Below are 27,915 nucleotides of genomic sequence, written 5' to 3'. Positions count from 1 at the left end.
CGGCGGGGCGCACGGGATCGCTGCTCGCAGCTCCAGGACCTGGCGTCCCGCCTCCGGGCCAGGTTGCCCGCGGGCGGGCGCCCTCCGTGCGACCCCGCAGGTCTCGACTCTCGTCCGGGTCACCGCAGCTCGCTCCTTCCCGGGTCTCCAACCCCGTTTCACACGCAGACGGGGAAACCAACGCTCTAGGGTGAAGTTACAGTCGCCGACGGCTCAGCCTAAGGGGCGAAGGTGCAACTCCGGGGCGGGTAGGTCCATGCCCATTGCCAGGTAACATGGGGAAAGCTCGCGGACTCGGGTGGTTTGGGGTCCCCCAGCTACAGCACACCCGGGGCTGGAGCCGAGCCCAACCCCGTCCCTCCACCTCAGTCGCTCTCAGAGCCCCGCCTCGCCCTCAGAGCTCTCTGCGCTCGGGGCCGCGACGCGCACTTTGCCCACTGTCCCTAGGCAGAGGGCGGGGCGTCCCGTGGCTCTGTTCCCCTTCCCTTTTATTATTTATTATCATTTAAAGGGGCCGGGACCAGAAAATTTTCGTCCACTCTCTCCCCCTCCCCTACCCCCCCCCCAGGCTAGTTGTGAGTTGAAGGACTGAGCGCGGAGGGCTGGGGGGCGTCCGGGGAAGGGGGAGGGGGCCTCGAGAGACCCCTCCCGCGTCCCGGGCCGGCGCTGAATCACCGGCGAGGTATTTGCATCTGAGAGCGATTTGTCACCCGGTGATTTGTCTGCGGGGCGGTGAGAGCCGGGTGGGGGAGGGGCGGGGCGGGGGGCCGGCCGCGCGCCGGGAGCCTCGTACCAATCCGGGCGGATGGGGGTGTAGACACGGACGCTGCTGGAGAGTCGGTGAGTAGGCGCGCGGCACTAGCCCCGCGGGCGGCCGGGAGCCTGCAGCGCGCACCGGCGCCCGGGAGGCCGGGGAGGCCGGGGAGGCCAGGGAGGCCAGGCGGGGCCGGGCGGGGCCAGGCAGGCCGGACGCCCGGCCGCGGGCATGCGCCCCCCAAACTGCCCCGCGCGGTAAGGCCTTCTGCTGCGCGGGTTCTGGCCTCCGGCTGCGCGCAGTGCGCGGTGGAAGCTTAGGAGGGGTTCCCAAAGTTAGGTAGAGGTGCGGTGAGGGTCTAGGACTGGGCAGGCGACCCTTGTTGGTCTCGGTTTGGGCGTTTGCCCCTGCGTCGGACTAGGAGACCTCACTCCGTATAAAGTGGGTGAAATTCATGCTCTTGCCCAAACCGGGGTGTGCGGGGCAATTGAGGGTCGTGAGTGCGCGCTCCCCTGGACCTGGCGGAAGGAAATGGGCTCCGCGCGCGCGCAGGGGGCTGCGCTCTGGGGTTTTATTTCATTTTTCTTACTCGAAACCGGTGTGTATTCACGAATCCCGAGAGTTCCCGGCGACCCTGTCCAGCCTAGTACGTTTACTTATAGTGTCCACTCCAATGCAGATAGGGGCCCTGTGCCCCGGAGTGCGCTCGGTCCGGGTCCCTGGGTCTCTGGCAGGGGTCCTCGGGAAGAGCCCCTTCCCGAGTTACAGCGCACCCCAGACACAAAAGCGGGCGCAGGAAGCGCGGGGCGCGCGCGCGTGTGTCAACTCCAACGTTCGCGCCGGCCGGCGGCGGGTTTGTCAAATATCTTCCGTTTTTAGCCGCTGGGGCCGCAAGCGTACCCACTCCCCCCCCATGCAAATCGGTCGCTTTCCAAGAAGCCTTTGAAATCCGGACGGGGTTTTTGTAGTCGTCTTTGGTTTTGCTTTTTTCACTTCCTCCGGCCCCCCTCCCCACTTTCTCAGCCCCCTCCCCAGCTCTCTGCTCCTCCCCTCCCCCTGCTCTTCCTTCTGCAGACTGAGGGGCCCCTTTCGCCACCCGCGGGCCCCAGCCTTGCACAACTCTTTAAATAACCGTGTTTTGCAAGGCCCCGCGGAGCTGGTGACCTCTCTCCCGACGCAGGGGGGGAGGGTGTGGTCCCTGGTTGATCCCCGCCCCCCACCCCACCAGACCCCTGCGACCACCCTGCACCCCATCCCCGTCTAGGAATGTCTGTCCCTGGGCCTGTCATAAAGTGGGGGTGGGGGCCGAGGACAAAGAACTCCTGGGGGAGGGGTCTGCAGGGGTGGGCGTCATCGGGGTAGGGTTAATGGAGCGCATCAGGGGACACAGGCCTGGCTCAGGGGCGCTCCGGGGTTCCCACCTGCCCCCTCCTCAAGCCCCAGCCTGGAAGCCGGTCCTGATCCCCTCCCCCACCCATGGAGGACCCGGAAGGGTCATTAAACCCAGGAGGCCTGCAGAGGGGGGTTATGGGGAGGAGTGGCTTCCTCTGGCCTCTTCCTTCTGCCCCCCCCAGAGGGGCGTTGCCTGGAGCATTTCCGTGGGGAGGGGCTCATCTTGAAGTTGTGGAGGGTGGGGGAAGGGTCAGGGACCAGACCAGTCCGTGCCAGAAATGTCCCCTCAGCACTTCTTGGGTCAGGTGGGGGTGGCCAGCAGCCCTGGGGGTGGGGGGTGCTGCATTTGCTGCCTCTGGAGGACCAGACTCTGAGAAGGTCCTTGTGACCTGGACCCCTGCCCTCAAGGGACTGACAGGGATATCTTGGCCCTTTGGAGATGTGGCCTTCCCTTTTCCATGGACCCTTCCCCCTTGGCCTTTGTACCCCTCTCCCGGGATCCCAGGGGTCTGAGTGAAGGATGCCCGAGGAGGGGTGCTGGGCTCCTGGTGACCGAGGAGGTAGCAGCTCACCAGATGCACCAGCTGCTGGGACCCCTGTTGGCCTGGGGGCTGCCCGGGCCTCACCCCTGGGCCCACCTGCCCCTGAGCTGCGTGTGGACCTGGGGGAGAGGGTGTAGAGCTGTGCCTTCTGTACCCCATCCTGAAAGGAGGTTGGAGCTCTGTCCCCGCCCTGTCCCGGTGATGCGCCATCAGGGCCTGTTGGGTTCTGCCTGGTGTTTTATTGGAGGCTTGGGCGGGTGGGGTGTGGCCTGGTGGGTGAGGGGCCAAGGTGGGACCTGGGTCCTGGTGCTCACCACTGCCGGGTCCTGGGACATCCCTGCAGGAGCCCTCACAATTAAGAGTTGGTGGAGGGGCAGCAGGACCCCTGGGAGGGGAGCTGGGCAGACGTGTGGCATTCTGGGACATTGGCCCCACTTGGAGCCTCCGGGGACTGGGACCTTCAGACCCCTTACCCCTGCAGCGAGCATGGCACCAGGGAAGGCTCTGATGTCGTCACCTGGACACGGGTCCAGACCCTGTGCTTGGTGTCTGCGGCACAGCGTTGCTGAGCCTCTGCTGCCCTCATTTGTCACACAGAACTCCTGGCTCCTCCTCTGGCACCTGGGTGGCCCCACTTCTGCCCACGTGAGGGCAGCCAGTGAGCTGGGCACTGTTGCCACAGTGTTCTCAGGTGGAGGGGCTGGGGTGCTGATGGGGAGGCCGTGGGAGCAGGCGTGGGAGGCTGGGCTGGGCTGCTGGACGGCAGCACTCCATCTGGGCCAGCTGTTGTCTCTGTTAATCTGAGAACTGGGATGCTGGGGCCCCTCTGGGCGTGGGCAGCACCTGGAACTCAGAACCAGAACCCAGAACCTGCCTGGACTCTGGGGTCTGGAGCTGGTTATAGCCAATCAGAGGCCAGGAATGCCTAGTCCCCTCTGCTCTGCTTATGAAGCAATAACCCAGGTCTCCAGGTGGACACAGTTGGGGACAGTGTGTTTCTTGTGGCTGGGACAGGAGGGGTCCCTGAGACCCCTGGAGTCCGGTGTGGGTGACCCTGGGAGCCAGGCCTGCAAGAGGGAAGATGGGAAAGATGGGCGTGTTCCCTGGCCCCCAGGGTTGCACCCTGGTGAGACCAGAGCTGGGAGAGCAGCGTCTTGGGAAGAATGGGGCCAGAGGAGCTCAGACACAGTCTCACCCGCTGTCTCGATAACCCCCAGGTTTCTGAACACACGTGAATGAGCCGCTCACCAGCCTTTGTACCCGGGACCCCCCAACCCACCACTGGCATGCCCCACCAGCCTTCAGCCTGAGCCGGCGGCCCCCGCCCCCGTCCCCCGCCACCCTGCACTGTCCCGGCTCCCCCGAGGCCCCCACGCTGCAGTGTGGCCGGGCCCCCTCCCCGCAGGGGCCACCCCCGCCACCCACCCCTGGTGCCCGGGGTGGTGGCGGTCTGGCCCGCAGGGCCATGAAGCTGCAGGCGGTGATGGAGACCCTGTTGCAGCGGCAGCAGCGGGCACGCCAGGAGCTGGAGGCCCGGCAGCAGCCGCTGCCCGAGCCCCCCACTGGACCCCGGGCTCGGGCCCCCCTAGATGAGGACAGAGAACCTGAGAATGCCCATATGCAGCGGGCACAGATGGCCGCACTGGCTGCCATGCGGGCTGCTGCAGCAGGCCTGGGACATCCACCCAGCCCTGGGGGCTCTGAGGACGGGCCCCCAGGCTCAGAGGATGAGGACTCGGCCCAGGAGGGGGCTCCGGGCTCACCAGCCCTGCCTGGGCCAGGCGGGGAAGGCTCCAGACACACTGAAGATGCCACACACTTGGAGGACTTGGGCTCCGATGAAGACCTGTGAGTGGTGTCCGGCGCTGTCATCCCTGAGCCTCACCTCCTGCAGGGAGGGCACCCTGGGGTTCCGTCATTGAGCAGGGGTTGTTGAGCACATGCCTGTGCTGGGGGGGCAGGCTTGAAGGAGCGACCACTGTCCTCCTGTCGTCCTGGGCGCAGACCCTGGCGGTGTGCACCCTCAGTGTGGGGGGTGCTGTCACACCTGGAGCTGGACACTGGACGCGTGTCCAGTGTGACTGAGGGCCTGGGTGTGGCTGGAGCATCTCAGCCATGGGGCAGATAAAATCTGCAGCCAGGCTGGCCTGTGTGGAACACACTGCCCGGGTCTCCGCAGGGCCCACTCCTGGCAGGGAGGTGTCTCTGAGACCCTGTTGGTCTCAGGGAGCCCACAGTGTACTGGGGTCCTTACAATGGGCAGAGGAGATGGTGCCAGGCCATGCCAGGGATGTGGGAAGGCAGGCGGGTGCCAGGGCCAGCCTTGGGCAGGAGTAATGCTCCCCAGGCAGGGGGAGAGCCAGGGTCAGGCAGGCCCAGCAGAAGGAGCAGCCGCTCAGGTTCTCCTGGAGCTGGCAACTTCGTGGGCATCCTGGGCGCCCGCAGACGGTGCAGGCCCTACGGGCAGGGGCCTTCCCTCCCACTTTCAGCGGGGAGACAAGGTTGGGCGGAGGGAAGGAGCCATGTCCTGCTCTCTGACCTGTGCCCTGTGCCCCCCAGGAAGCCGAAGTGGGAGGAGGAGGAAGAGCTGGAGGAAGACCTGGCTGACGAGGACGAGGACGAGGACGACTACGAGGATGAGGGAGATGAGGAGGAGGAGGGGCTGGGCCCCCCAGGTCCCGTGGGCCCGGGCTCGGCCGGTCTGTTTCCACGCAAGGCCCAGCCAGCCCAGGCCTTCCGCGGGGAGGGTGCTCCCAGGGCACTAGGCGGCCCTGAGCGGCAGGGGCCTGGCCCAGCCCACCCTGGAGGGGCCGCCCACTTAGGGCCCCAGCTGCAGCCGCCAGACCCCGGGGACTGGACCTACGAGGAGCAGTTCAAGCAGGTGGGCTCTGCGGCTAAGTGCGCGTGTGTGGGGTGCCACGGGCCTTCGGGTTGGCCATGACACCATGGTCAGGCCCCCTGGGCTCTAGGGATCCTGTGGGTGCCACCACCCAGATTCCTCTGCGTGGCCAAGTGGTTGGGCCAGTGCCGTGGACGTGGGCACCAGATGTGGGGAGCTGTCTGGGAGCTCTGCAAACTCCACTTTCCCCGACAGACACGCCCCTGGGGGCCCAGCATGGGCAGAGTGGGCAGCTGGTCGAGGCTGGCAGCCTCTGTTGTCAGTGAGCATTGGGGTGTAGCCGTGGGCTGGGTGACCCGGACAGTGGGTGTGTGGTGGGGAGTCAACACGTGCAGTGATCGTGTGGACAGTCAGGCCTGGGGCTGAGCTGACAGGGGCTCTCCTGGGCCCTGCGAGGGGTGGAGGAAGCAGGGGCGGCCCTGGCCCTTCCCGCAGGCCAGGCGACGGGGCCAGAGGAAGTGGCCTGCAGGGGTCCTTTGAAGTTGGGCCACGCTGGGCTGGGCAGATGGAAACCAGATGGCGGCCGGCTGCCGGCTGGGCTTGCATTCCGGCCCTTGGCCAGCTGGGCCTTGCCCCGACCTCCGGGTGCGTCCAGTGGAACCCAAACCCTGGGCTCCAAGCAGGGGCCACCACAGGAGGTGACCTCACCCTCCCAACACCAGGCGGCCTGCCCTGGAGGCCTCAGGGCCACGAGGGGCCTGGGGGCTCTCCTGGCCAGGCCCACTGTGAGCGTGGCAGGAGAGCCCCAGGCAGGTCCGGTGGTCAGGAAGCTGGCAGATGAGCCGGGTGGCAGCCTGGGAAGGCCCTGCCCCACCTCCTCACTGGCGGGGTGTCCTTGCCCTCAGCTCTTGGTCCTGGTGGAGGTCACTCTTGGTGTGACCAGGCCCCACCCGCCTGGTACCTGCTCAGGGGCCCTCAGGGTGTCGGGGTATCCCAGAGACACTGGGCCCTGGGACCAGGAGGTCAGCTGGCCCCTGAGGTGCCCCTCGCTGAGCAGTGCCTCCCCAGGGCAGGGGGACTCTGCTGAGAACTGAGGGAGGGTCTCTGGGTGCTCTGGGTCTGGCCCCTGGGGAGCCTGGGCCAGTGTGCCCTGGTCAGGCACCTCCACCCCTCAAGGTCACGCTGCGGGATGGCCTGTCGGCCCATGGGGTCGGATGTCCACAGGGCCCATTGGACCCCTGCACGCCACCCAGATGGCCCCGGGCTCCATGCTGAAGGGGGCGTTTTTGGACAGCCAGGCTGCTCTGTGCGGGGGCACTGAGGCCGAGGGTCACGTTCCCTGACCCCGGAGCCCTCAGTGAGCTGGGAGCGGAGCTGACCACCAGAGCCGTCGTCTTGCTTGTCTGCGGGACAACCCAGTCTGGGTCCCGTAGCAGAAAGCTGCTGAGGGGGCCCGAGGCCTGACGGGGAGGCGCTCAGCATCTCAGGCCCACGGGCCGACTGGGCCTGCTACATGGCAGGTACCGGGGACTGTCCTCAGGACAGTGTTCAGGTGGAGGTGCTCAGTGACAAGTCTGTGGGCACCAAGGTGGCAGGGGGTGTGGGACTGCTCCTGGCGTTGACCCCTCAGGAGATGACGCTTGGCCTGAGCCGGGGGGACACCAGGAGCTGGGCGTGCACACGAGAGGTCCCCAGGCAGAGGCCGGGTGTGGCGTGTGAGGGGTGAGGTGCCACAACCTGGCTGGCTCCTGTGGGAGATGGAACTGGGGGGTGTGGGGCACACCGGGCCGGCCCTGCAGTCCTGGGACCTCGGCCTCCGCCCGTCTGTGGCAGGCCCAGGGGCTGGTGCAGCCTCCTGCCCAGCCGCTGGGCACCTGCACAGCTCGTGTCCACAGCAGCCCAGGCCCCGCTGGCCCAACAGATGTTGGGTCCCGCCGGCCGTGTTGACTCTGGCATCCGCCCCACTCCCTTCCTGGCACGTGGCAGCCCTGGCCGGCTGGCCGCCGCTTGGCACCGGTCTGCTTCTTCCTCGGGTCTTGGCAGGGCCTGGGGCAGACTCTGCCTGCAGATCCTCGACAGCTGCTGGTCTGCCGGGGCCTGTGGGTCTGGGGGGCGGCCAGGCGGGGGAGGGCGGTTCCTTGAAAACTAGGAGCCTGGCTGCCACAGCCCGGTGACGTGCCCCGAGGGAGGCGCGCTGGCCAGAGCTGCTGCGGATTGGGCTGCGTCACCGACTTGAGATTAGGATCTCAGCCCCTTGGCATTGGACGCATGTTGGGTGGCCTCCGGTCACCCAGGTGGCCATTTTACACGGGCAGACCTTGGTTCCCGATCTTTAGCCACTTCAAGGTTTGAACCTTGAGTCCCAGCAACTCCTGCGGAGGCTGAATCGATTCCCCAAACAGGGAAACTGACGCAGCTTTGTTGGGATTTGATTTCCAGAGAGACAACTCACTCCTCCGTGTGCAGCTCCATCGCCCCAAAATGGGCCTTGTACCCTTAGCTGCTGTCCCCAATGTCACCATCCTGCCCCAGCCCTGCACCGTGGGTCCACGTCCATCTCTGGACCCCCCGTCACTGGGTCCCACAGGGGCCTTGTGTGCCTGGTGCTCACCGAGCGTGAGGTCCTCAGGTCCGTCCACGTTCCACTGTCCCTTTGCCCCCGCCCTGGCCAAGGATGTTCCGGGTGGACGGGCTGTGGCCTTCACCCAGTGCACTCAAGCTGACCTGCCCTGGCTTGGTGATGCTGTGTCCGTTTCTCTTGGGTGTGTGCCGGCGTCAAGTTGCTGGGTGTGGGGGCGATTCTGTCTGCGGTGGGGAGGGCAGTGAGGGGAGGCTGCCTCCCCAGCCCCAAGTGAGACTCCGGGCCTCACCCGCACCGCTGTCAGCGGCTTTGATTTCCAGAGAGGGTTCTAGCTGCCCTGGCGGGGTCACGTGGCATCTCGCCGTGTTTTTTTATTTGTTTGTTGGTTAATCCTGTTTTTCCCCCAATGCCTTTATTTTATGAATCTTTATGAGGAGCTGAGGATCGAACCCAGGGCCTCGCACGTGCTAGGCGAGCTCTACCGCTGAGCCCCAGCCCCGTCCTCACTGTGGTTTTGATTTGTGTGGTACGTCGGGTTCTTCCCCCTGTTTGCCATCCACACAGACTCAGTAAGGCCAGTACTGTGCACAGCACTGACACGTAGGTAGTGGTGAGCCGAGTCCCTGTTCTGTCAAGGACAGGGGCTGCATGCCGCGTCACCCTCACGTTCAGACCTCAGGACCCGGCACCAGACACCCCCTGGAGCTGAAAGCTGGACGGGCCAGGTGGGCCCCGCCCTGAGAGTCTGGGACCCTGGCTGTGGCACCCTGGTGTCCCGTGACCTGTCTGACTCGCAGCCTGTCCTCTGTTGCCCTCACGGGTCTTGGCTCAGCCACAGGCTGCGGCAGCTTGGAGGGAAGGCTGTGACTGTGACCACAGCAAGGGGTAGCCCCGAGGGTCCCGCCTGGCATCTGGCCGTTTAGAGGCTGTGCGTGTGAGGCAGAGCGCACACTGATCAGCGCCAGGCACTGGGCGCATCCTAACCCCTTTGATCTCATTTTGTGATCCTCCTGCCTCAGCCTCCGGACCCGCTCCGATGACAGGAGAGGCACTGTCCTACTTCGGTGGTACGGTTGTAAGGTCTTTGTCTTTTTGGCGGTGCTGGGGACCGAGCCAGGGTCTGTGCGTGTGAGGCGAGCACTCTACCAGCTGAGCCGCGTCCCCAGCCCCCAACGGCATTCTTCAAGGGGAAAACGGAACTTTCCCTCCTGGCCTCTGCTGCCCTCTGGCCTGGGCTCCAGCCTGTGTCTGAGCCTGGTCCTCTCCTTAGGTCCCCAGCTGCTGGCTGTGGGGCTGGGCCGGCACAGGAGCCTGCTGCCCTGCCGATGGCCGTCCTCAGGACTGCGGGAGCCTCTCTCCATGCTCAGCAGAGTTACAGGCCTGGGTGGGGCAGAGCTGGGAGGCAGGTGGACGGGTGACCTGGGGCTCGAAGGAGCCAGAGCTGGACACAGCCTGGGGCCAGGGCTGGGGTGGAGGATAGGGTGTTGGAGTGCCCCAGCTGGACAAAGCAGGGCAGGGCTAGACGTGAGGTGGGTAAGGCACTGGGAAAAGGGGAAAATTGGGAAAGAGTGAGACGGGGCTCCTGGGCGGGGTCCGCGCTCGGGAGGGAGGGGCGTGGAGCCTCCTTGGACTCGTGGTCAGCAGCGGCAGGGAAGGCTGGCTGAAGCAGCCTGTGGGCGGGGTACGGTGGGCGTTTTCCAGGGGCAGGCTGAGGCAGAGGTCTGGGCGCTGGGCACCGGGTACTAGGCAGGAACTGGTGAGAACCGGGTGCAGCTTCCCGCAGGCTGGGCCAGCCCGGGAGACCGGCAGGGCAGGTGTCAGGGAGCCCCTCAGCGGGCAGCGTCTGCCTCATCAAAGCTGCTGTGGCTGCTGGCATAGGGCCAGCTGGGCTGTGGCGGGCACGGGGAGGATGCCCGCCCACCAGCCCCTGGCACAGTGCCCTGGCCCGTGCCAGCCCTGGGAACCGCACTGACTCAGCCGGAAGCACCTTATCTGCCCCTGAGCCACCACCCGGCCACTGGGTCACCGCCGCAGGGTCACTGCCGAGGCCTGGCTCCCTGTTCTGTGGCTGCTGCCAAGCGCCTGGCCCCACCCACCCCACGCTTTCTAATAACACACGCGGGCACCGAGGGAGCGGTGCCCAGCGGGCAGTGGATGTGATGGGCAGCCGGAGCCTCCCCAGGCCTTCCCACCCCACCCCAAACGTGCTGGCTGTGCGGGTCTCGGGCACATGTCTCTGCGTGTGCCAGGTCCTTAGCGTGCGCCTGTCTCCTTGGGTCATGGCGGTGCCCACTCAGAGGGTGTAGACCTCTGTGGCCACCTGGCGTAGCTCGGGCCCTTGGTGCCCCTGTCTGGGTGTACATGTGCTCACGTGCCCCTGGTGTGCCCGACCAGTGTTTGGCCTGAGAAACGGGCGTCACACAGGGCCCTGATAGCCTTTCTCCTGCCCATGTGGGGTGTCCAGCTGGGCCAGGTTTGCCCCCACACAGGACCCACCTCTGAAACTGTCCAGCTTCTAGATTCTCTGACTCTCGGTTCCAAGCCACATGGCCCCAGAAGCCGCCTGGAGCAGACGCTGGGCTGCGAGGGGGGCCTGAACCTCTGCAGCTGCCCAGCGACCCCATCTGTGGCTGGGAGGCCTGGGCCAGGCCCCATCTAGCTGCCCGCTTCTCCGGGGGGCAGGGCGGGTGCCGGCCTGGTGGGTGGGCACACGGGGCAGGGGGCGGCCCGCCCCTTCTTCACTTGCTGGGCTGTGCACGGCAACAGGACAATTGGGGTCACAGGGTTAAACGGTAACTAATCTCTGACCATTGAAGGTTTGGCGCAGGGCCGCGGCCTTGCCCCCTATACAGGGCTGGGCCCGGGTCTGTGGGGCTCAGAGGGATGGCAGGGAGCAGGTGGGCTGGCACCTCCCACTGCCCTTGCAGGCCATGCCCAGCAGAGTGGCCACACTTAGGCCCTCATGTCCTGGGTGACCAGCCCCACCCCCACGTGGGCCTCCTCTGGTGACAGGCTCTCTGTAGATGTGCACGTTAAGATGCAGGCGCAGGGTGGCCTGGTGCAGTGGCAGCTTACAGGGACCAAGGAGCAGACGGGGTGACGTGGCCACCAGCCAGGGTCCTTGGGTCCCTGACGCTTGGGGATGCAGGAAGCAGGCTCCCTGGAGCCTTGGGGGAGCGTCGGCCCACACTCAGCAGGACTGGACACTGCCCCGCCCCCCGGGATGGGGAAAGGACAGCTCTGGGGTTTCAAGCTCCAGGTTTTGGTCACTTGTCACACAAAGATTTAGAGGGCCTTGCAGCCACAGATGCTCAGGGAGCTGGCCCTGGGGTGAGTGTGTGGGGGCTCTGCACACCTCGAGGCCACAGGCCGCCGGAGGCCTCTGCGGGCCCTTGTTGGGGTTGGTTAGGGACAGGGACCCCCCCTCTGCCAGTGTGCTGCAGGGGCTAGGGCAGAGCTGCTGGTGCTGTGTCGGTGCCCACGTGTGTCTCAGCCTCACCCTTCCACAAGCGACTTGGAGCGTGGGCTGTGTGCTCTTGCTGGGGACAGCGGGGACATGTCTGCGAACAAGCCAGGCCAGAGGGCCAGCCTCTGCAGGGCCGTGTCGAGCCAGGCAGAGGGCGGGACTGTCTCCGGCCATTATCTCCCAGGGTGTGCCTGTGTCTGGGTGGACGGGCGTGGTCCTGTTTGTCTGAGTGCCCACGTGCTATGCCTGGAGTCTCTGGACGGGCCATCTGTGGCCCTGTGGCCATGGTGTGGCGCCCAGCCTCCCCCCGGGCCCGTCTTCGGTTGTGAGTCTGCTGGGCTTCTGAGCACCTCCCACCCCCGCCTGCCCTGGGCCGGCCACCCTCGTCTGCTCTGCCTTGTCTTGGGCCTTCCCTCACGGCCAGCCGCCAGCCCTCTCCAGTCTCAGGCTGGGTCCCGGGTTCCCTGGCGGGGCTGGAGACTGGGCGGCTGCCCAAGGCCTCACAGGTACCACGTCACCACAGTCCTTCCACACTGCCATTTTCTCAGGCAGGTGGCTCTGCCGGTGGGTGGCACACAGCCTCCCTGCCCTTCCAAGGCCCTACCTGGGCACTTGGCTGTCCCTCCCTTTCCCCCTCCAGCCCATCCTGGTGCCCAGTGCTGCCCCAGGCCCCTGGCCATCACGTCCCCCTTCGAGGACTCGAGTCTCCCCACCTGTAAATGGGATGACGCCAGGAGGCCTGCCGGCCGCTGTCACGGTGGTGCCACTGTCACTCTGGGTAACTGCCACTTTCCAATCGTCTGCCCCAGCTTTAGCTCCGGTACGGAAGGGCCAGGCAGCTGGGCATCAGCCCCTGCCCAGTGGCCACTGTACCTGGTTCCTGTCCTCTGCCTGCCCTGTGACGTTGTTGCCCCGGGGTCCTGGCGGGGGGCTGGGTGCTGGCTGCGCCCCGGCAGCTCCCCTGAGTTGGGATCTGGTGGAGAAGCCCCTGGCCCAGGCCACGCCTTGAGGGCTGCTGTGCCTGCCCCGTCCTGGGGACGTGACTGGTGGCGGGGGCAGGGGCTGGGACCGCTGTGACTCTATGACAGACGTTCAGGACTCACCGACCACTCCCTCTGGGGCTGTGCGGGTCGTTGGAGGGAAGTGGACGGCTCTTCAGGGCAGGGTTCTCTGGGCCGCTAGGTGGGAGCCCGGGCCTCACACATGTGGACAGAACGTTGGACCCTACAGAAGCTCTGGGCTCCGTTTCTGGGGGGAGAGAGGCGTGGGGGAAGTCCCCACAGCTGGGGGGGCCCGGGACCCCTGTGTAGTGTGTCCCGGAAGCAGCTTGGAAGAGGGGTTCTGGGTTGGTCTCTCCCTCCTTGAAGCATGAAACTGCTGCGTGAGTAGGCACCGGCCCGGGGCGTCTGTTCCCGAGCCCACCAGGAAGCCAGGGGCTCGGATCTCGTGGTGCCTCTGGGTCAGCACCTACAGAAGGGAGCCCTCAGCCCAGGGGCTGCTCAGGGGCGGGGGCTTCCCCGGCCACCAGCTTTGGGTGTCACTGTGTGCTACCCAGGGGATAATACCCTCCTCCTCGGCACAGTCTTCCTAGGAGTGTCTGGCCCTGCCGTCCAGGTGCCGCCGCGTGGGCTCAGCATCTCTGGCTGTGGAGTGGGCTGGCCACCCCGGCCTCTACCTATCCATCTTCCTTGAACCGAACCCGCCACAGCGTTTAGTGCTCTCATCTGTCCCTGTCTCCCACCTGGGTGCTCCAGGTGCACCCTCTGGCCCTTCACAGATGAGGAGACTGAGGTTCCAGGGTGGTTCCTGATGACCAGGAAAGAAAGAAGCGTCTGGGGTCGATGCACTCCCCCAGATCTTGTGACCCGGAAACCCAGAGGAGCCCCTGGAAGCGCCGTCTCCATGTGTCAGGTGGCACGGTCATTTCAGGAGCACTATTAATATCTGCCTCGTGGGTGGGGCGCCCTGTGTGTTCACGGGGCCTCGGGCCTGTGGGGGTGGGGGTGGCGGGCAGCCAGATGTTTCTGCCCTGCCCAGAATCACTTCCCCAATTTCCTGCAAGCCCGAGGAGGCCACGCTGGGTGCAGAGCTGACGGGAAGCGAAAGGGCCCTTGGCCCACGCTGGGTGGGGAAGCCCCTGATGGTCAGGTGCATCCAGAGGCAGACCTGTGGCCAGGCAGAGCCCGAGAGGGCGGCCGGCCCCAAGGTCCCCCTGCTGTTCTGAACCCAGCTCAGCCGCCCCGTTCCTCCATGTTCGGCTTCTCTGCGGACCCCCAGCCTGGCTGTCAGTTCCCCACAGCCTGTTTGATTTCTGCGTCCCCTGCGGCCTGGGCTCCTTCATGGCCACCTGGTCTGCCGTGGACACCTTGTGTGCCCAGTGTCAGCCTCAACACACAGAAGTGCTCTGAAGAGACTGCAGAGAGGCAGTTTGTGGCCCTCCTGGCCCAGCCCTGCGGCCAGCAGTCACTGCGGCCAGTGGCCCTCACTGGTCCCTGCCCCTCCTGGGAGTTTCCAAAATGGGAAGAAACCCCCAGACGTGGAATCCCCAAGTCCCGGCTGGGCCTGCAGCTGGACTCCTGGCCTGCGCGGTAGGGACCTGGGGACCACAGTGCCAGCTTCTGTCCCTTGATCTCATGGACCCGACCCTCCATGGTAAACCCAGGGACAGGCAGGAGGGGCTGCAGGGCCTGCCCCCCCCCCCCGCCGCCATTCATTCTTCGAGGGGTGTCCCCTGGCCACGTCCCTCAACCCGGTTGCCAGACACCAGGGACTGCGTCTCGGTTTCCCTGAGGTAACGTGGGCACCAGGGTGTGGGCCTGACGTCCCTCCCACTGTGGTGTGGGCTGCCCGGGGCCTCACCCCTGCACCAGGTGCCCATGGACTGGGTGCTGGGAAAGGTGGGGGCTCCCTCTCCTTCCTCTGGTGGGCACCCCCCAACCCCGAGGCTGGCTTGGCGGCTCCCGTCTGGGTGGGCGGGCAGGTGGGGAAGCCAGAGGGAGAAAGAAGGCCCCATGAAAACTGTCTGCAATGGCGTCCTGGCCTGGGGCGGGGAAGGCCGCCGAGAGGCCCCGTGGACAGTGGGTCTGGCTGGGCTGGGTTTCACATCAGCACGTTTATTCTCAGAAGCGAGGCCCAGCCCCCTGCAGTGAGCTTCTCTGCTGTGCTCAGTGTCCCCTGGGTTTGCGGAGCTCCCTGCCTGCCCTGGGGTCCTGGTCCTGACGCTGTCCGGGCACTGAGCATGGCCGGGTGGGGGCAGCCGAGTCAGATCTGATCTTGGTCCACGTTCTCTCTGAGCGTTTTCAACCTTCTCTGCCTGGGTGGGAAGTGGTCTTTGCTTTCCCGCCAGCCACCGGAACCGTGTGAAAGGCACCTTGTTAAAGATCCCCCTCTCCCACGCCCAGCCTCCGCCCCAGGCCTCCCACCCTGGACGTTTGCGAGCCGTCCTCCTGGGAGCTCTGACCGGGGACATTGGGCCGCTTCTTGGTTTTCCCTGATTCTGGTGGCTGAAGGGGATCAGTCTCTGGGGTCCACCCTCCTGGCCAAGGCCTGCCCCCAAGCAGGGCCCCATGGACTTTGGAGCCTTTGGGGAACGGCAAGGGGGCTGAGCAGACACTGCGGGGGGCAAAGGTTCTGTGGGGGCCCTGCGGTCTGCCGGTTCTTTACAGCCCGCCCCCTCCTTTGGAGCCGCCCAGGTCCCTTGGAGGCTGGGAACTGGCACAGCTGCCCAGGTGGGGCCCCGCTGGGGACTGATTTGGCGCCATTCTGCTGGGCGACCTCAGGTTGCCGGCCCTGCACTTGCCTTGGTCACTTTGTGGGTTTTCTGCAAGTCTCAGGGGTCTGTCCCGGGACTTTCCTTCTGCACCCCAGGCCTGGGGGCCAGGGGGCTGGGGGCTTCCGAGCCAGGACTGAGCCTGGGACTCCCTGGAGGCCCCTCCTGCAGCAGCTGAGCCCCACTCTGCCCACTGTGAGGTGGCTGAGGGGGTGGTCAGCCAGGCCAACAACTTAAGTGACCTGAGCAGGACCTTCCTGCTTTCTGGGCAAGGGCTGTCTCCCCTGCCTGTCCTCCAGGCCACACCTGAGCTCTGGGACTGCTTTCCAGCCCCCGCCTCCTCCCCACGCGCCCAGGGCAGGGGTGTCAGGAGAGAGGAGCGTTGGCTCTTCACAGGCCCTGTCTGTGTGTCTGAGTCCCTTGTGCAAGTACCCAGAGGGACACTTAAGCAGAGGAAGGGTCAGGCCAAGGAGGGGCCAGGAGATGGGCAGCCTGCCTCTGAGGAGTGGGAAGGAGGGAGCCTGGAGGTCTGAGACCGGCATTCCAGACTGCGGCAATAACTATTGCAAAGGTCCTGCAGGAGGAGCAGAGGGGGGGCCAATGGGAGCTGGGAAGGGCCAGAGAACAGGGAAGGGCCCCGGGGCTGCTGAGTGGAGGAGGGTCTGAAGTGGGGAGGGCACTCAGCCTCACTCCTGTCCTCAGCTGTCCTTCTGTGAAGCGGGTGGAGCTGGGGACACTGTAGGTAATTATTGGCCCACCCATGCCCTTAAGGAGGGAGAAAGCCACCCCAGGCAGGAGATGCCTGTGGGGACCATGTGGCCCACAAGGAGCCAGGCGGGGAGGGCCACCCCATCCCCAGGACAGTAGAGACGGGCGCCCTGCAGTCAGTGCACACCCCCAGTGGCCTCTGCCCGGCCCTCCAGGCTTTGAGCCTCCTGGGGCAGGGCAGGAGGGCCCAGGGTCACCTGCAGCCCAGAGCGGTCTAGGAGAGGCCCCGCTGTGGAGCGATGGGGCTCGTTTAGTGAGCATCCTGAGCACCCTTGCGGGCGGCCTGAGACTGGACCCAGGGAAGCAGACAGAGGTTCCTGGTGTCCTGGGGAGGTTGGGCCAGAAACCAGGCACATGAGCTCGTCAGGGGCCAGGAAGGGGCTGTGAGCCCTGTGACACTCCTGCTGGACTTGGGAGGAGCAGGTGTGGGGGCAGCTGTGGGTGGAGGCTTGTCTCTGGGTCAGCAGCCTGGGGTGAGGCCCGCGAGGTCCAGCTGCAGCTTGGGTGGTGCTGCTTATCTCAGCCTCTGCCTGGAAGAGGCTCCAGCGCCTGCCCAGCCTCCCTCCAACGGGGTTGTGGGCTCTGGAGGGGCCACCGCCAACTTCCGGCCTTTCCAGAGGGGCAGGTCCACCTCAGCCTAGGTGTCCGCTTGGCACTGTCGCCTTGTACCTTTCCAGGGGGCTGCTGGACCCACGGGCCAGGAGGGTGCCCTGGACACTGTCCCCTGGGTCCCCACCAGCTGACCCAGGCGGACATGCCCAGCCGGGGAGTGGAACTAGGGGCCAGAACCCTGTAAGGCTGGGGCAGCAGCCTTACTGCCCGCTTTGTTGACTGCCCACAGCAACAACCTTTTAAAGACCCCCCATGGGCAGCTGGGGGTCTGCATGTTCCCTTTATCAATGCCTTGAATCAATGCCCAGCTCCATGGGGGTCTGACTGCCCTGCCGCTGACCACTTGCCTGCCGGGTGGCCTGCAGGCTGATGGCCCTGCCCCTCCTGCACCCCCCGAGCTGCTGCGCGCCTGACGCTGTTTCCACGCCTGGGGTGTGAGGTCCAGGGCTGCCCCCAAGCCCAGGGCAGGGGCTTGTGTTCCGGCCTTCGCGGTGCTGGGGGTGCACCCGGGGCTCTGCGTGCCAGCTGGTGCTGTCCACTGGCCCTAAGCCACTGAGTTTTTATTGCGTGCTTTTCTTCAAGAAAAATGAGGAAACTGAGGAAGGAGGCTTTGCCTCTGTGGGGGCTGGGCCCAGAGGGGCCTTCGGGGGTAGGCCCCCCCCTGACTAGGAAGGGCCTCTAGTGTCCCGGGGCTGTGGTGGCAGGTGACCACAACCTGGGGGCTCACAGCAGCAGGAATTTCTTTTTCCTCAGTTCGGGAGGCTGAAGTCTGGGGTCCAGTGCTGGGCGGGGCTGGGCGGCCTCCCAGGCTCCAGGGAGCCCTTCCTGCCTTGCCCAGCCCCGGGGCTCCAGGGTCCTGGCCTGTGGCCTGTGTTAGGACCAGGGCAGGCCAGTGTGGCCCCATCGTATGCAGTGACCTCTGTATAAGCTCCTTTTCGAAATAAAGCCCCATGAGGTGGCGGGGGCCATGAGCTTTGGGGAGCACGGTGCTCAGGCCCCTCGGCCTCCGTGCATCTTGGCTCAGCTTGCAATGTCGCAGCGGAGAAACCCCGTCCACTTGGGTGTTCACGGGCCACTGCTGTGTTCTGGGCCCATCCGGACACTGGGCCAGGCAGACCGGACCCCAGACCCAGGACCAGCCCAGCTTATAGGCCCAGCCCCACGTGGACATGTGCACATCCCCAGGATCGTCCCACTGTAGCCAGCCACGTCTACCTGCAGGCCCTGTACCCCTCAGGCAGCCAGAGGGAAATGGGCCTCCCTGGCCACCATAAATCAGCACAGGAATGCGGGCCGGCCAGTCTGGCGCTGGCCGGGGTGGGGCGTAGACAAAGGCCCAGCTGCTGGCCCTCTGCTGGGCCTCCGCCACCCAGGGCAGAGGTCTGGGCTCGTGGCACCACCACCCCTTTCCAGAAGGCCCCCCTCATCTCCATTATACAGGTGGGGAAACTGAGGCCCAGAGAGGTGTAGGTTTGCAGAAGGGTGGCCAGGGATGGCCTGGGGACAGCACTGTGCTTTGGCCATGCTCTTGGGACCTAAGGACAGATTATCCTCCCTGGGCCTAATGGGTAGTTTCAAGGCCCCCCGCACATTCCCAAGCTGAATGTGAAGCCTGGTATTTGCTTCTGCCCCTCCTCAGCAAATTGGCCCCCTCGCACTGCACCTTCTGACCATGTCTGCCTACTGCCCCCGCATAGCGCGTACCCCTGCCCACTCACAAAACCCCACTGGCTGGCCAGTGGGGCCAGGGACCCCCATGTCCCAGAGGATCCCCCACGTTGGTTCCTCCCTGGCCGAAGCAGCAGGATGGAGCGGGATGGTCTCTGGGCCAGCAGGCCCCGGCACTCCCAGGCTGTCTGTGCCCCTCGCCCGTGTGCAGGCCTCGGTTTTCCTGGCGCCAATCAGATGCCTCTGGGGAGCAGAGTGCACAGGGTGCCCAGGCCGCGGGAAGGGTCCCTGGGTGGTGTCTTGTGACCCCTGTGAGCTCTGGTGGTGATGAAGGGACCTTGGGAATGGCAGGAGACAGGTGACCTAACCCTGAATGCAGAGGAGAGATGGGGACGCAGGGGGTGTGCCAACATGGCCAAGGGTCACTGCCTGCAGGGCTGTGGGAGGGGATTCCCGTTTCCAGCCCCAGGTGAGCTGGGGCCGCCTGCTCATGTGCGTCCCCCTCCTGGAACCAGGGCCCCCAGCTGTCTAGGACAGCCCTGCAGGGGACTGGTCCCTCTCCTGCTCTCGGGCGCCCACTAGCCGCCCTCTGCCCTTGCAGCTCTATGAACTGGACGGGGACCCCAAGAGGAAGGAGTTCCTGGACGACTTGTTCACCTTTATGCAGAAGCGAGGTGAGTCCCCGCCCGGCCCTCGAGAGTTCCGGGGCTGCAGGTGGCCCCCTGGGGTCTGGCCGGGAAGCAGCGGGCATGATAAAGCCTGCGTCTCACTCACACCCCTGGGCATGGCCCAAGTGCCTCTGCAGCCATGTCCCCTGATGCCTCCTGGGTGGACGCCCACCTGCGAAGGGCCTTTGACCTCAGCCCTGAGAACAGGGGTGACGAGATGGGAGGGCCAGCCACGGGCAGTTCTGGGCTGGCGTCCCGGTGGGGAGGCAGAGACCCTGACCAGCGGCTCCTCAGCTCCAGGCTCAGGCCTGGGGACAGGAGTGGGGGGACTAAGTGTCTCCAGCAGCGGCCTCCACAGCCTGACCCTCAGCCTAAAGTGGCCAGTGGGCAGGCAGAACCTGCTCTTGCCCCCTGAGCCCTGGTCAGCTGAATGGGGTCCTGCCACAGGGTGGGGCTGGCTCTCGCAAGCCTCCTGGACCCCTGGACAGCCCCTGCTTTTCAGGGGAAGAAAGGCCCAGAGAGTTCCGCCGGCTCCCGTTCAGGGCTGTTGCCCAGCACTGGCTTTGTGTGGGCCTCTGCCGGCTTCTGTAAACACAGGCCACCAGGCCCTGCCACCGGAAGGGCAGGGGAAGGGGGGCCGCAGCCTCAGACCTCACTGCCCAGCAGCCTTGGGTTAACCCCTCCTGTGCCGGCTGGGAACTCAGGGTGGTCCTGGGGTGGGAGCCCTGTGCGTTATCTGAGGCCAGCTTTGCCGTCTCTGGCCAGAGAGATGGCCCCTGGGTCTTATCACCCCCTTCACACCTGCCTTGCCCCACCCCCACACCCCAGGGGCTCGGGTCCCCAGACCCAGAACCACCACTCTGCCCCGGCCCTAGTGCCCATCCCCAGTGCCCGGGCAGACTTTCCCCCACTCTGCACCCTGGATAGCGTGACCTGGATCTCCCGCCCCTTCTTTACTCCAATCAGAGCAAGCATATTTATTTTCCTGCATCAGAAAGGAAAAACCTCCAACCGAATTTCTCCCAGAATTTACTGGGGGCTGAAAGGGAGGGGGGAGTCCTGTCTGCACCCTGCCGCCTCCCTGGCCGGCCTCTGCTGGGCCTCCGTGGTGCTCCTGGTGTTCTGCGGCGGAGACGAGGGTGGCCTCGCGGTGCTTGGTGTGGGCTTCCTTGCTTGGCCCGTGAGGCCCTGAGCAGGGCGGCTGGGACTCGGCTTGCCCTCTTACCTCCCTTTTGGGCTGAAAAATGGAATTTGGGTGCCATGGTGCCTCTAGGGCCCCCCTCCTCCAGCCAGGTGCTCCCATCCCACTTTTTTTCCTGTATTTTTGGTTGTCAGTGGGTTTTGATTTTTATGTTGGGCTGAGAATCGAACCCAGTGCTCCACACGTGGTAGGAAGTGCCCTACCACTGAGCCCCAGCCCTTTTTAAAATTTTTAAATTCTGAGACAGGGTCTCGTTAAGTTGCTCAGGCTGGCCTCAAACTTGGGGACCTTCTGCCTCAGCCTCCTGAGTTGCTGGTCAGCAGACGTGTCCCGCGATGTGCAGCGTCACTGGGAGTTTGTGACTTAGAAAGGCCTGGGAAATGCTGGGCCAGGAGACAGGGTGCTAGTGTGTGCCCAGGGCGGGTGGGCTGGCCCCTGACTCAAAGGGGGTCATGCCCTGCCGTGGGGCTGCTGGTCACTGAGTCCCTGCTGGGTGCTAGGCTGAGTGACCCCGTAAGGCAGGACAGCCAGCAGGCCCCAGCAGAGATGACCTCTCCCCAGCCCAGTTCCAGAGGTGGGTGGGATATGAGGGGCTTTGCCTGCCCCGGGGCTGGGGGCAAGCCAGGCTTGAAGCTGGAGTATGTGCAAAGCCCTGAGCAGCCAGGTGGGCGGAGGGCAGCAGGGGCCAGTCTGCAGCAGGCTGTGGGCAGAGGAGGTTGGGGCAGGCAGTGGACCCTCCCTGGGCTTGCCCCTCCTCCTCTGCGCGCAGACCGGGCTGGCTGGCCTCCCTCACCCGCCACCTCACCTGTAGTTCTGCCATCTACCAGGTGGGAGGGCCCCTGGGGACCCAGGCCCAGTTATTATGGCTGGAGAGGAGTCTGCGACCCTCACACGTCCCCCAGGTTGGCCTGTGGCCTCAGGAGATCAGTGCTGCCCCAGAGCCGAGGCACAGCTGTCCCCTGTGCTGCAGGGGTCTCGCCAGAGGCGACAGTCCCTGGGGGACCTTGGGCCAGGTCGGCGACCTGTGTGGCCGTTGGGACCGGGGTGCTCCTGGCCTGGAGCCGTGAGGGTGCCTGGCCCCGGTGCCCGGGGTGTGACCGTGGCCGCCCAGCTCACCACGCGCCCACCTACAGGCACGCCGGTGAACCGCATCCCCATCATGGCCAAGCAGGTGCTGGACCTGTTCATGCTGTACGTGCTGGTCACGGAGAAGGGCGGCCTGGTGGAGGTCATCAACAAGAAGCTGTGGCGCGAGATCACCAAGGGCCTCAACCTGCCCACCTCCATCACCAGTGCCGCCTTCACCCTGCGGACCCAGTGAGTGGGCTGCCCTGCGCGGGGGGCCTGTGGGCAGCCATCCCAGGGCCCCGGGGCCTCGGCGGAGGTGCCACCCTGTCCCCTGCCCACAGGTACATGAAGTACCTGTACCCCTACGAGTGCGAGAGGCGGGGCCTCAGCAGCCCCAGCGAGCTCCAGGCCGCCATCGACAGCAACCGCAGAGAGGGCCGGCGCCAGAGCTTCGGGGGCTCGCTCTTCACCTACTCTCCGGGCGGGGCCCACAGCACGCTGTCCTCGCCCAAGCTGCCCGTGCCCTCCCTGGGCCTGGCGGCCAGCACCAATGGCAGCTCCATCACCCCGGCCCCCAAGATCAAGAAAGGTAGGGGCCACCTGGGGCTCTATCCAGCTGCACCTGGGGGTCTCTGCCCTCAGGAGAGCCGTGACGAACCCCAACACGGACACGGAAGAGGGCTGCTGTCCTCACGTGCAGTGCCCAGGGCAGACCCACACCCAGCCCACGGCCGTCTCTAGTCAGTCCCGACCTCCCAGTTCTCTGCCAAAGCAGACGTTACACATGGAGCACGGTTTTCTCATCTCTGCCCACGGCAGACATTACCAACAGAGCGGGCTCCTCCTGGCCCACGGCAGACATTACCAACAGAGCGGGCTCCTCCTGGCCCACGCCGAGGCAGACGCTGAGCTCGCACACCCCTCGTCAGGGCAGCCTTGGTACTTGCCCGGGGCGGACGTTACTAGGTGATCACTGTATTTTTTCCCTCTGAGCTTTGGAGTCCTTCTCGACACTGTCCCAGCAGACATATGCAAAGGGACGTGTCATCCGTCACCTTGACCCTTAAACCGTCTGGGAAGCTGTTGCTAGATGCCCCTGGGCAGGTCACTGTCCCTTTCTGAGCTGGCTTTCCTCAGGTGGAAAGAAAGGGAAATGGATCTTTGTGGGGTCGTCAGGAGCGTGTGGTGTGCAAGGGCTTGGGACAGCGGGCGAGGCGCACGGGCCTGGGGCTGAGCCCTCCCCATTATGCAGACCCCAGAGTCCCTCCTCACGCCTCCCGGGGCCTCGGGACCCCATCAGTTCCCGTTTCCCTCCTGCCACTCAGGCTGGGGACCCTCTCCTCCCAGGGTCGTCCTCACAGCCCAAGAGTGAGCTGGGCTGACCCTAGCTCCTGACCCTCGCAGCCTCTGGGGGTCCCAGCGATACCCACGATGGCTGCTGAGCGCCATGTCAAGGCCCCATGCCTGGGGTCAGGGAGACAAAGGCAAAGATGGCGGTTCTGACCCGGGAGGTCTGCAGACACGGGGGGAGAGGGCAGGGCGCTCCTGGGAAGGCAGCGTCTGTGTTGAGAGCAGAGACTTCTGAGGCAGAAATCTGTCACCAGGGTCCAGAGTGGAGAGCCAGCAGTGGAGGCAGCACCAGGTGGAGACTTGGAAAGACACGTTCAGGGAGAAGATGCCAAGGGTCAGAGTGGCACCCTTGTGTGGGATGAGGGAATGTTGGCCAGCTGGTGCTGGAGCCGGGCTGCGCCTGGACTGCCAGCCGAGCCCTCCTGGGCTCTGCGGCTTTGGGAGAGCTTCTGTCCGTGCTAAGTGGGTTTCCTCCGTGGACGTTGGAAGGCGCTTGGGACACTAGGGAGCCCCTGCCCTTTGTTCATGGTCACATACGACTGCAGGGCTGGCACTGGAGCCGGCAGCCCACTGTCCCGGCGCAGGGGACCTGCCGACGTGGCCCTCTGGCGTCTGTCTTCCTGGGGAGGCTGAGCACCTCCTCTGTGAGGTGTCTGTCCACACCCTGCCTGGGTGGAGCGCTAGGCAGCCCAGGTCCTTCTGACCACCGACTGCTCTCCTCTCTGTCTAGAGGAGGACTTGGCCATCCCCATCACGGTCCCTGGCCGCCTGCCTGTGTCCCTGGCGGGCCACCCGGTGGTGGCTGCCCAGGCCGCCGCAGTGCAGGCCGCGGCAGCCCAGGCCGCCGTGGCAGCCCAGGCAGCTGCTCTGGAGCAGCTTCGGGAGAAGCTGGAATCTGGGGAGCCTCCTGAGAAGAAGATGGCCCTGGTAACTGATGAGCAGCAGCGGCTCATGCAGCGAGCTCTGCAGCAGAACTTCCTGGCCATGACGGCGCAGCTGCCCATGAGCATCCGGATCAACAGCCAAGGTACCAACCCAGCACCCAGACCCTCTGAGCCAAGGCACGCAGAGTGTCGGCAAGTCCCTAAGAAAAAGGCCAAGGGACCGGTGGGGGAGGGGCAGCTAGCCGGTGAAGTCACATGAAACGCCGCTGCTGGCTTCCTTCTCACTGGGGATCTGCAAGTGAACACAGAGATGTCACCACCTGCCAGAGTTGATTCCTATGGAGCACTGACCAGGATATGGGGACATGGCCCCCTTGGTCCTGCTGGTGGGAGTGTGAAAAGGTGACTGACTATTTGGCAATCCCTTCTACAATAGAACATGTCCTTGCCCCGTGACCCAGAGCTGCCTGCTGGTATCCAGAGCAGGGACTTGTGCAAGTGCACAAGCAGCTGCCCAGCGTGACAAGACGGCTCCTGGGCTTGCAGGCTCAGGCCCTGCTCACACCTACCCCTACCCGCGTCCCCTGCAGGCGTCGAACCCTGTGGGGATGACTTATAACACCTAATACAATGTAAATGCTGGGTATGTAGTTGTTACACTGTATTGTTCAGAGTCTGTCCAGGCATAATTTTTTTCTAGTGCTGGAGATGGAATCCAGGGACACTCTTAATTACTGAGCTATGCCACAGCCCTTTGGAAAAAAAAAAATATTTTGAGACAGGGTCTCACTAAATTGCAGAAGTTGGCCTTGACCATCCTCCTGCCTCAGCCTCCCAAGGGCCTGGCTCCAGTGTGCTGTTCTTCCCACTGTTTTCCATGCACAGTTGTTGGGTCTGCAGGTGCAGAACCTGTGGAGACAGAGGGCCAAGGACATGTCAGGGTGTGTGTTGTGGTCACCCTAAAGTGAGCCGATTGGATCTTCTGGTGTCTCCTAAGATTCAGAGTCATGGAAAAAGCTAACTTTGGACAGTTTTTACCTTTTTGTTTCTGCTTGACAAATGCAGTCGTATTGGTAGCTTAAGTGTGGCGCACACAGGCCCTGAGAAGCTCAAGGGGGGCCGAGGAGGACGCTGCCCACGTACTTGTGGTCATCCTGACAGGTTTCTTCTCCCCACAGCCTCTGAGAGTCGCCAGGACTCGGCTGTGAACCTGACTGGCTCCAATGGCAGCAACAGTATTAGTATGTCGGTGGAGATCAACGGCATCATGTACACAGGTGAGTCCCGGCCTTGCACCACCTGGCCACTGCTTGCCCCGGCCATGGGCACCCCAAGTGGGCCCAGTGCCTCAGCTGTTTGTGTGGGGGGGTTGTAAAGGCAGGGTCTTCCCAAGGGAGGGCCCCAATGTGGTGTCCTCTTTCTTTGAGATGGGGGTCCCACTTTGTTGGGTCTCAGCCTCCTGGCGGCTGGACAGGGGCTTCCCACCACACCCACCAATCTCCTCTTTATTTCCTTTTTTCTTTTGGTGCTGGAATGGGAACCCAGGGCCTCCCGTGGGGGCGCTAAGCACTGGGCTGCACCCCCAGCCCCGGAAGGCAGGCCGGGGTAGCTGTGGGGAGCTGCAGGGCGGGGCTCTGGCGGGGTCCAGAGCACCCCAGAGAGGCCCGGGTCAGAGCGCGGAGGCGGCCGTCCTGCATGACTCTCTTTCCGTCCCTGTCAGGAGTGCTGTTTGCCCAGCCGCCGGCCCCCACGCCACCCGCGGCCCCCAGTAAGGGCGGCGGCGGCAGCAACTCCGGCGGCGGCAGCCGGGGAGCATCGGGCGGGACCAGCGGCGGCGCGGGCGGCCAGGCCGGGCCTGCAGGACTGCCCGGGCCCCCCACCTCTACCTCAGATACCTCGCTGCCTTAGCCGCCCCTGCCGCCACCAGCGCCGCCGCCACCCACGGAGCACGCCCTGCGGGGCCCTGCGCACCAGGAGGGTGCGCGGTGCGCGGGAGGGTGCGGCCCCCAGGAAGCCAGCCGACGCCAAAAAGGAAAGAAAATATATACATATATAAATATATATATATATAAAGCAAATTTAATAAAACAGGGAGAACGGAGAACACGGGGAAGTCTCAGGTTTCAGACCCCGAGAGGAGCCGCCAGGACCACGCGGAGCCAGCCCCGGCGCCGGGCGCGCTGTGCGCTCCGTGCGCTCCGCTCCCTCGCCAGCCTGCGCCCGCGCCCAGCGGGACCCCTGAGCCACAGCCACTGAATTTGTTTTTTCCTGATGCTTTGGAAACTTTCTTTCTTTAAAAAAAAAAAAATAGCGATGTTCAAATTCTATAGGTTTTTAAAGGTTTCCGGGTTTGTTTGTAAATACTCTATTTTATTCTTGGGGAGGGGGGTCAGACTTTAGGAAGAGGAATATCTATATATCTATATATCTATATATTTGTGTTCATTCAGGGAAACGGACTTGAAAGCAAACACACCGACCCGGTCATAACTGTATTCTCCCGGGACGCGGGGCTCCCGCCCCATCCCGTGGCCACGCACCGCTGGCCCGGCCACTCGGGTGCGAGCAGCTGGCAGGCCTGCGCATGCGCCGTTCGCGGGTCCACTTGGGGTTCCCGGGACGCCCTCTCTGGTGCTGGCTCCAGCTGCCGGGCCTCAATTCAGGGACCTGGAAATCTCAGCCAGGAAGTAGAAAGGGCCTGGAGCTTGGGAGGGGACCTCACGGTGGCAGCCCCAGGCTTCTGACTCAGGGACGAATATGCTGGACTCTCTTGCCTAAAAGGGCTACTTGGGGGACTATCGATGTGGGGGAATGTGGTGCAGCCGGGCCTAGCTCAGGGTGAGGATTTTGGGGCCACGGATCCCCAGCACCCCACCCCACATTCTCATCTCTTTCCTTTGTCTTCTCTTCACCCCGTTTGCAAGGGGCTGGGGCTCCCCATGGTTTTACAGGGACAGTGAATAGAGGCCATGGAGGACCAGTCCACCCAGGTCAGTAGGTGTCCTCATTTCTGCCACAGCCCCTGGGGCAGAAACTCACCCTCCCCAGCCTGGGTTCAGGGAATGCCCCTGGGCTGAGCTCAGCTCCTGTTGTCCCTGGAGCCTGCGGGCTCGCTAGGCCCAGGTGAGCCTGGGAGCGCTAATTGGGCCCAGGGCACCTGGCCTGCTGGCCCCCCAGACCTCAGGCAGGCTCCTGGCCTGGCAGAGTCCTTTCCTGTCTGGGGGGAGGGAATCCTTTTCTTCCTAGGTCTCAGGGCCTTCCACAGGCCCCCCCTCCCAGGAGGGGTGGGGCCCTCCAGAGCTCTTCTAGGCTTTTCTTCTGGAAGGTTCTGCCTGCCTCATCTTGGGGGCAGGCATCTTAGCAGCACAATCATTCCTGGGAGTGGGGGTCTTTTTGTCCCAAGACTCAATCTCGCCCCCTCTCCGAGAACCATCTGGACTCCGTCCAAAATCTGCTTCTTCAGCCTCAACTCTGCAGCCAGCTGCCTTGGGGGCTGCAGCCCCTTGTCCTGTACGAGGGCCCCGTGTGGGGACTGTCCACTGCACATTTCTTTCTACCTCAGGTCTGACTTTTGATGCCAAAAACTGGCCCAGTGGCCACCCAGGTACTCAGTGCGCAGGGCCAGGGCCACCCCCACCTGCCCCCTCAGGTGACGCATGTGTGGTGTGCTTGTGGGGACCCACTTCGGGGTGTGTGGCGGGCCAGCTTTGCACGAGGACTGGATCCTGACTCAGGGACCTGGCCTGCCGGCTGCTCAATGCTTATAGGACCCTGGAGCCCTGGCAGCCATGAGTGGGAGTCTCTGGGACCCTGTGTCCCAACAGGCAGGAGCGGTGGGCCCTGAGTGGCCTGCCTGTCTCCTGGCCAGTCTGCTGGTAGGGGTTCCAAGGAGTGTCTTTCTGGGGCACAGCTCAGCACCCCATTATGCAAACATATGGAAGGGGTGACCTGCCAGGCCCAGGGGACTTGGGTGTGTGTACTGTCCACTGGCACCTTGGGTCTTGGGTGGGCACAGCCGGCAGGCTCCCAAACTCAGGGTGCAGGGGCTAGCAGGGTCTTGGAAGTGAGTGGGGCCCTGGGCAGGGCTGTCCCCCTGTCCACTGTGGACGAGGTTGGGGGGCATGGGGCCTCCAGGCGGTGTTTAGAGTTGTGGTCCTACAGTCACATCTTTCTCTGACCATTTGGCCCACCTTCCTTCATTGCTTTCCGTTGAATTTTGGCTTTTGCATTTTTTCTTGGCAAACACAAGCTCAGCCTTTCATCTCGAAGGTCAAAATTTCAGTTTCTCGGGGGCTTGTCAGATGGCGTGCAGATCACGCCCAAACTCAGGTAAAGGGGAAAAAAATTAAAAAA

At 64.5% G+C, this 27,915-nt stretch overlaps 1 protein-coding gene across 1 annotated transcript; it reads left to right on the top strand.

Annotated features, from left to right (window-relative positions):
• The first annotated feature begins 806 nt into the window (after positions 1 to 806).
• Positions 807 to 25,987, top strand: Arid3a (AT-rich interaction domain 3A). The gene is made up of 9 exons (XM_076852504.2): positions 807 to 840; positions 3,906 to 4,536; positions 5,248 to 5,569; positions 18,993 to 19,065; positions 21,394 to 21,577; positions 21,670 to 21,917; positions 23,409 to 23,705; positions 24,741 to 24,839; positions 25,283 to 25,987. Exons 2-9 carry the CDS (start codon positions 4,154 to 4,156, stop codon positions 25,468 to 25,470), a joined length of 1,794 nt encoding a protein of 597 aa, XP_076708619.1. The 5' UTR covers positions 807 to 840; positions 3,906 to 4,153; the 3' UTR covers positions 25,471 to 25,987.
• Positions 25,988 to 27,915: the final 1,928 nt, after the last annotated feature.

This window comes from Callospermophilus lateralis, chromosome 1 (assembly GCF_048772815.1).
Source record: "Callospermophilus lateralis isolate mCalLat2 chromosome 1, mCalLat2.hap1, whole genome shotgun sequence".
In the NCBI taxonomy this organism is placed as follows: domain Eukaryota; kingdom Metazoa; phylum Chordata; class Mammalia; order Rodentia; family Sciuridae; genus Callospermophilus; species Callospermophilus lateralis.
Note: the sequence above shows the minus strand (reverse complement) of the source record. Positions and strands in the feature narration are given on the sequence as shown.

Bases quoted from the DNA above. Each gene is read 5' to 3' on its own strand.
- Arid3a (XM_076852504.2), top strand. From the start codon at position 4,154: ATGAAGCTGCAGGCGGTGATGGAGACCCTGTTGCAGCGGCAGCAGCGG. The intron at 4,537-5,247 runs GTGAGTGGTGTC...TGTGCCCCCCAG, and splicing joins TTGGGCTCCGATGAAGACCT to GAAGCCGAAGTGGGAGGAGG. The intron at 23,706-24,740 runs GTACCAACCCAG...TTCTCCCCACAG, and splicing joins CATCCGGATCAACAGCCAAG to CCTCTGAGAGTCGCCAGGAC.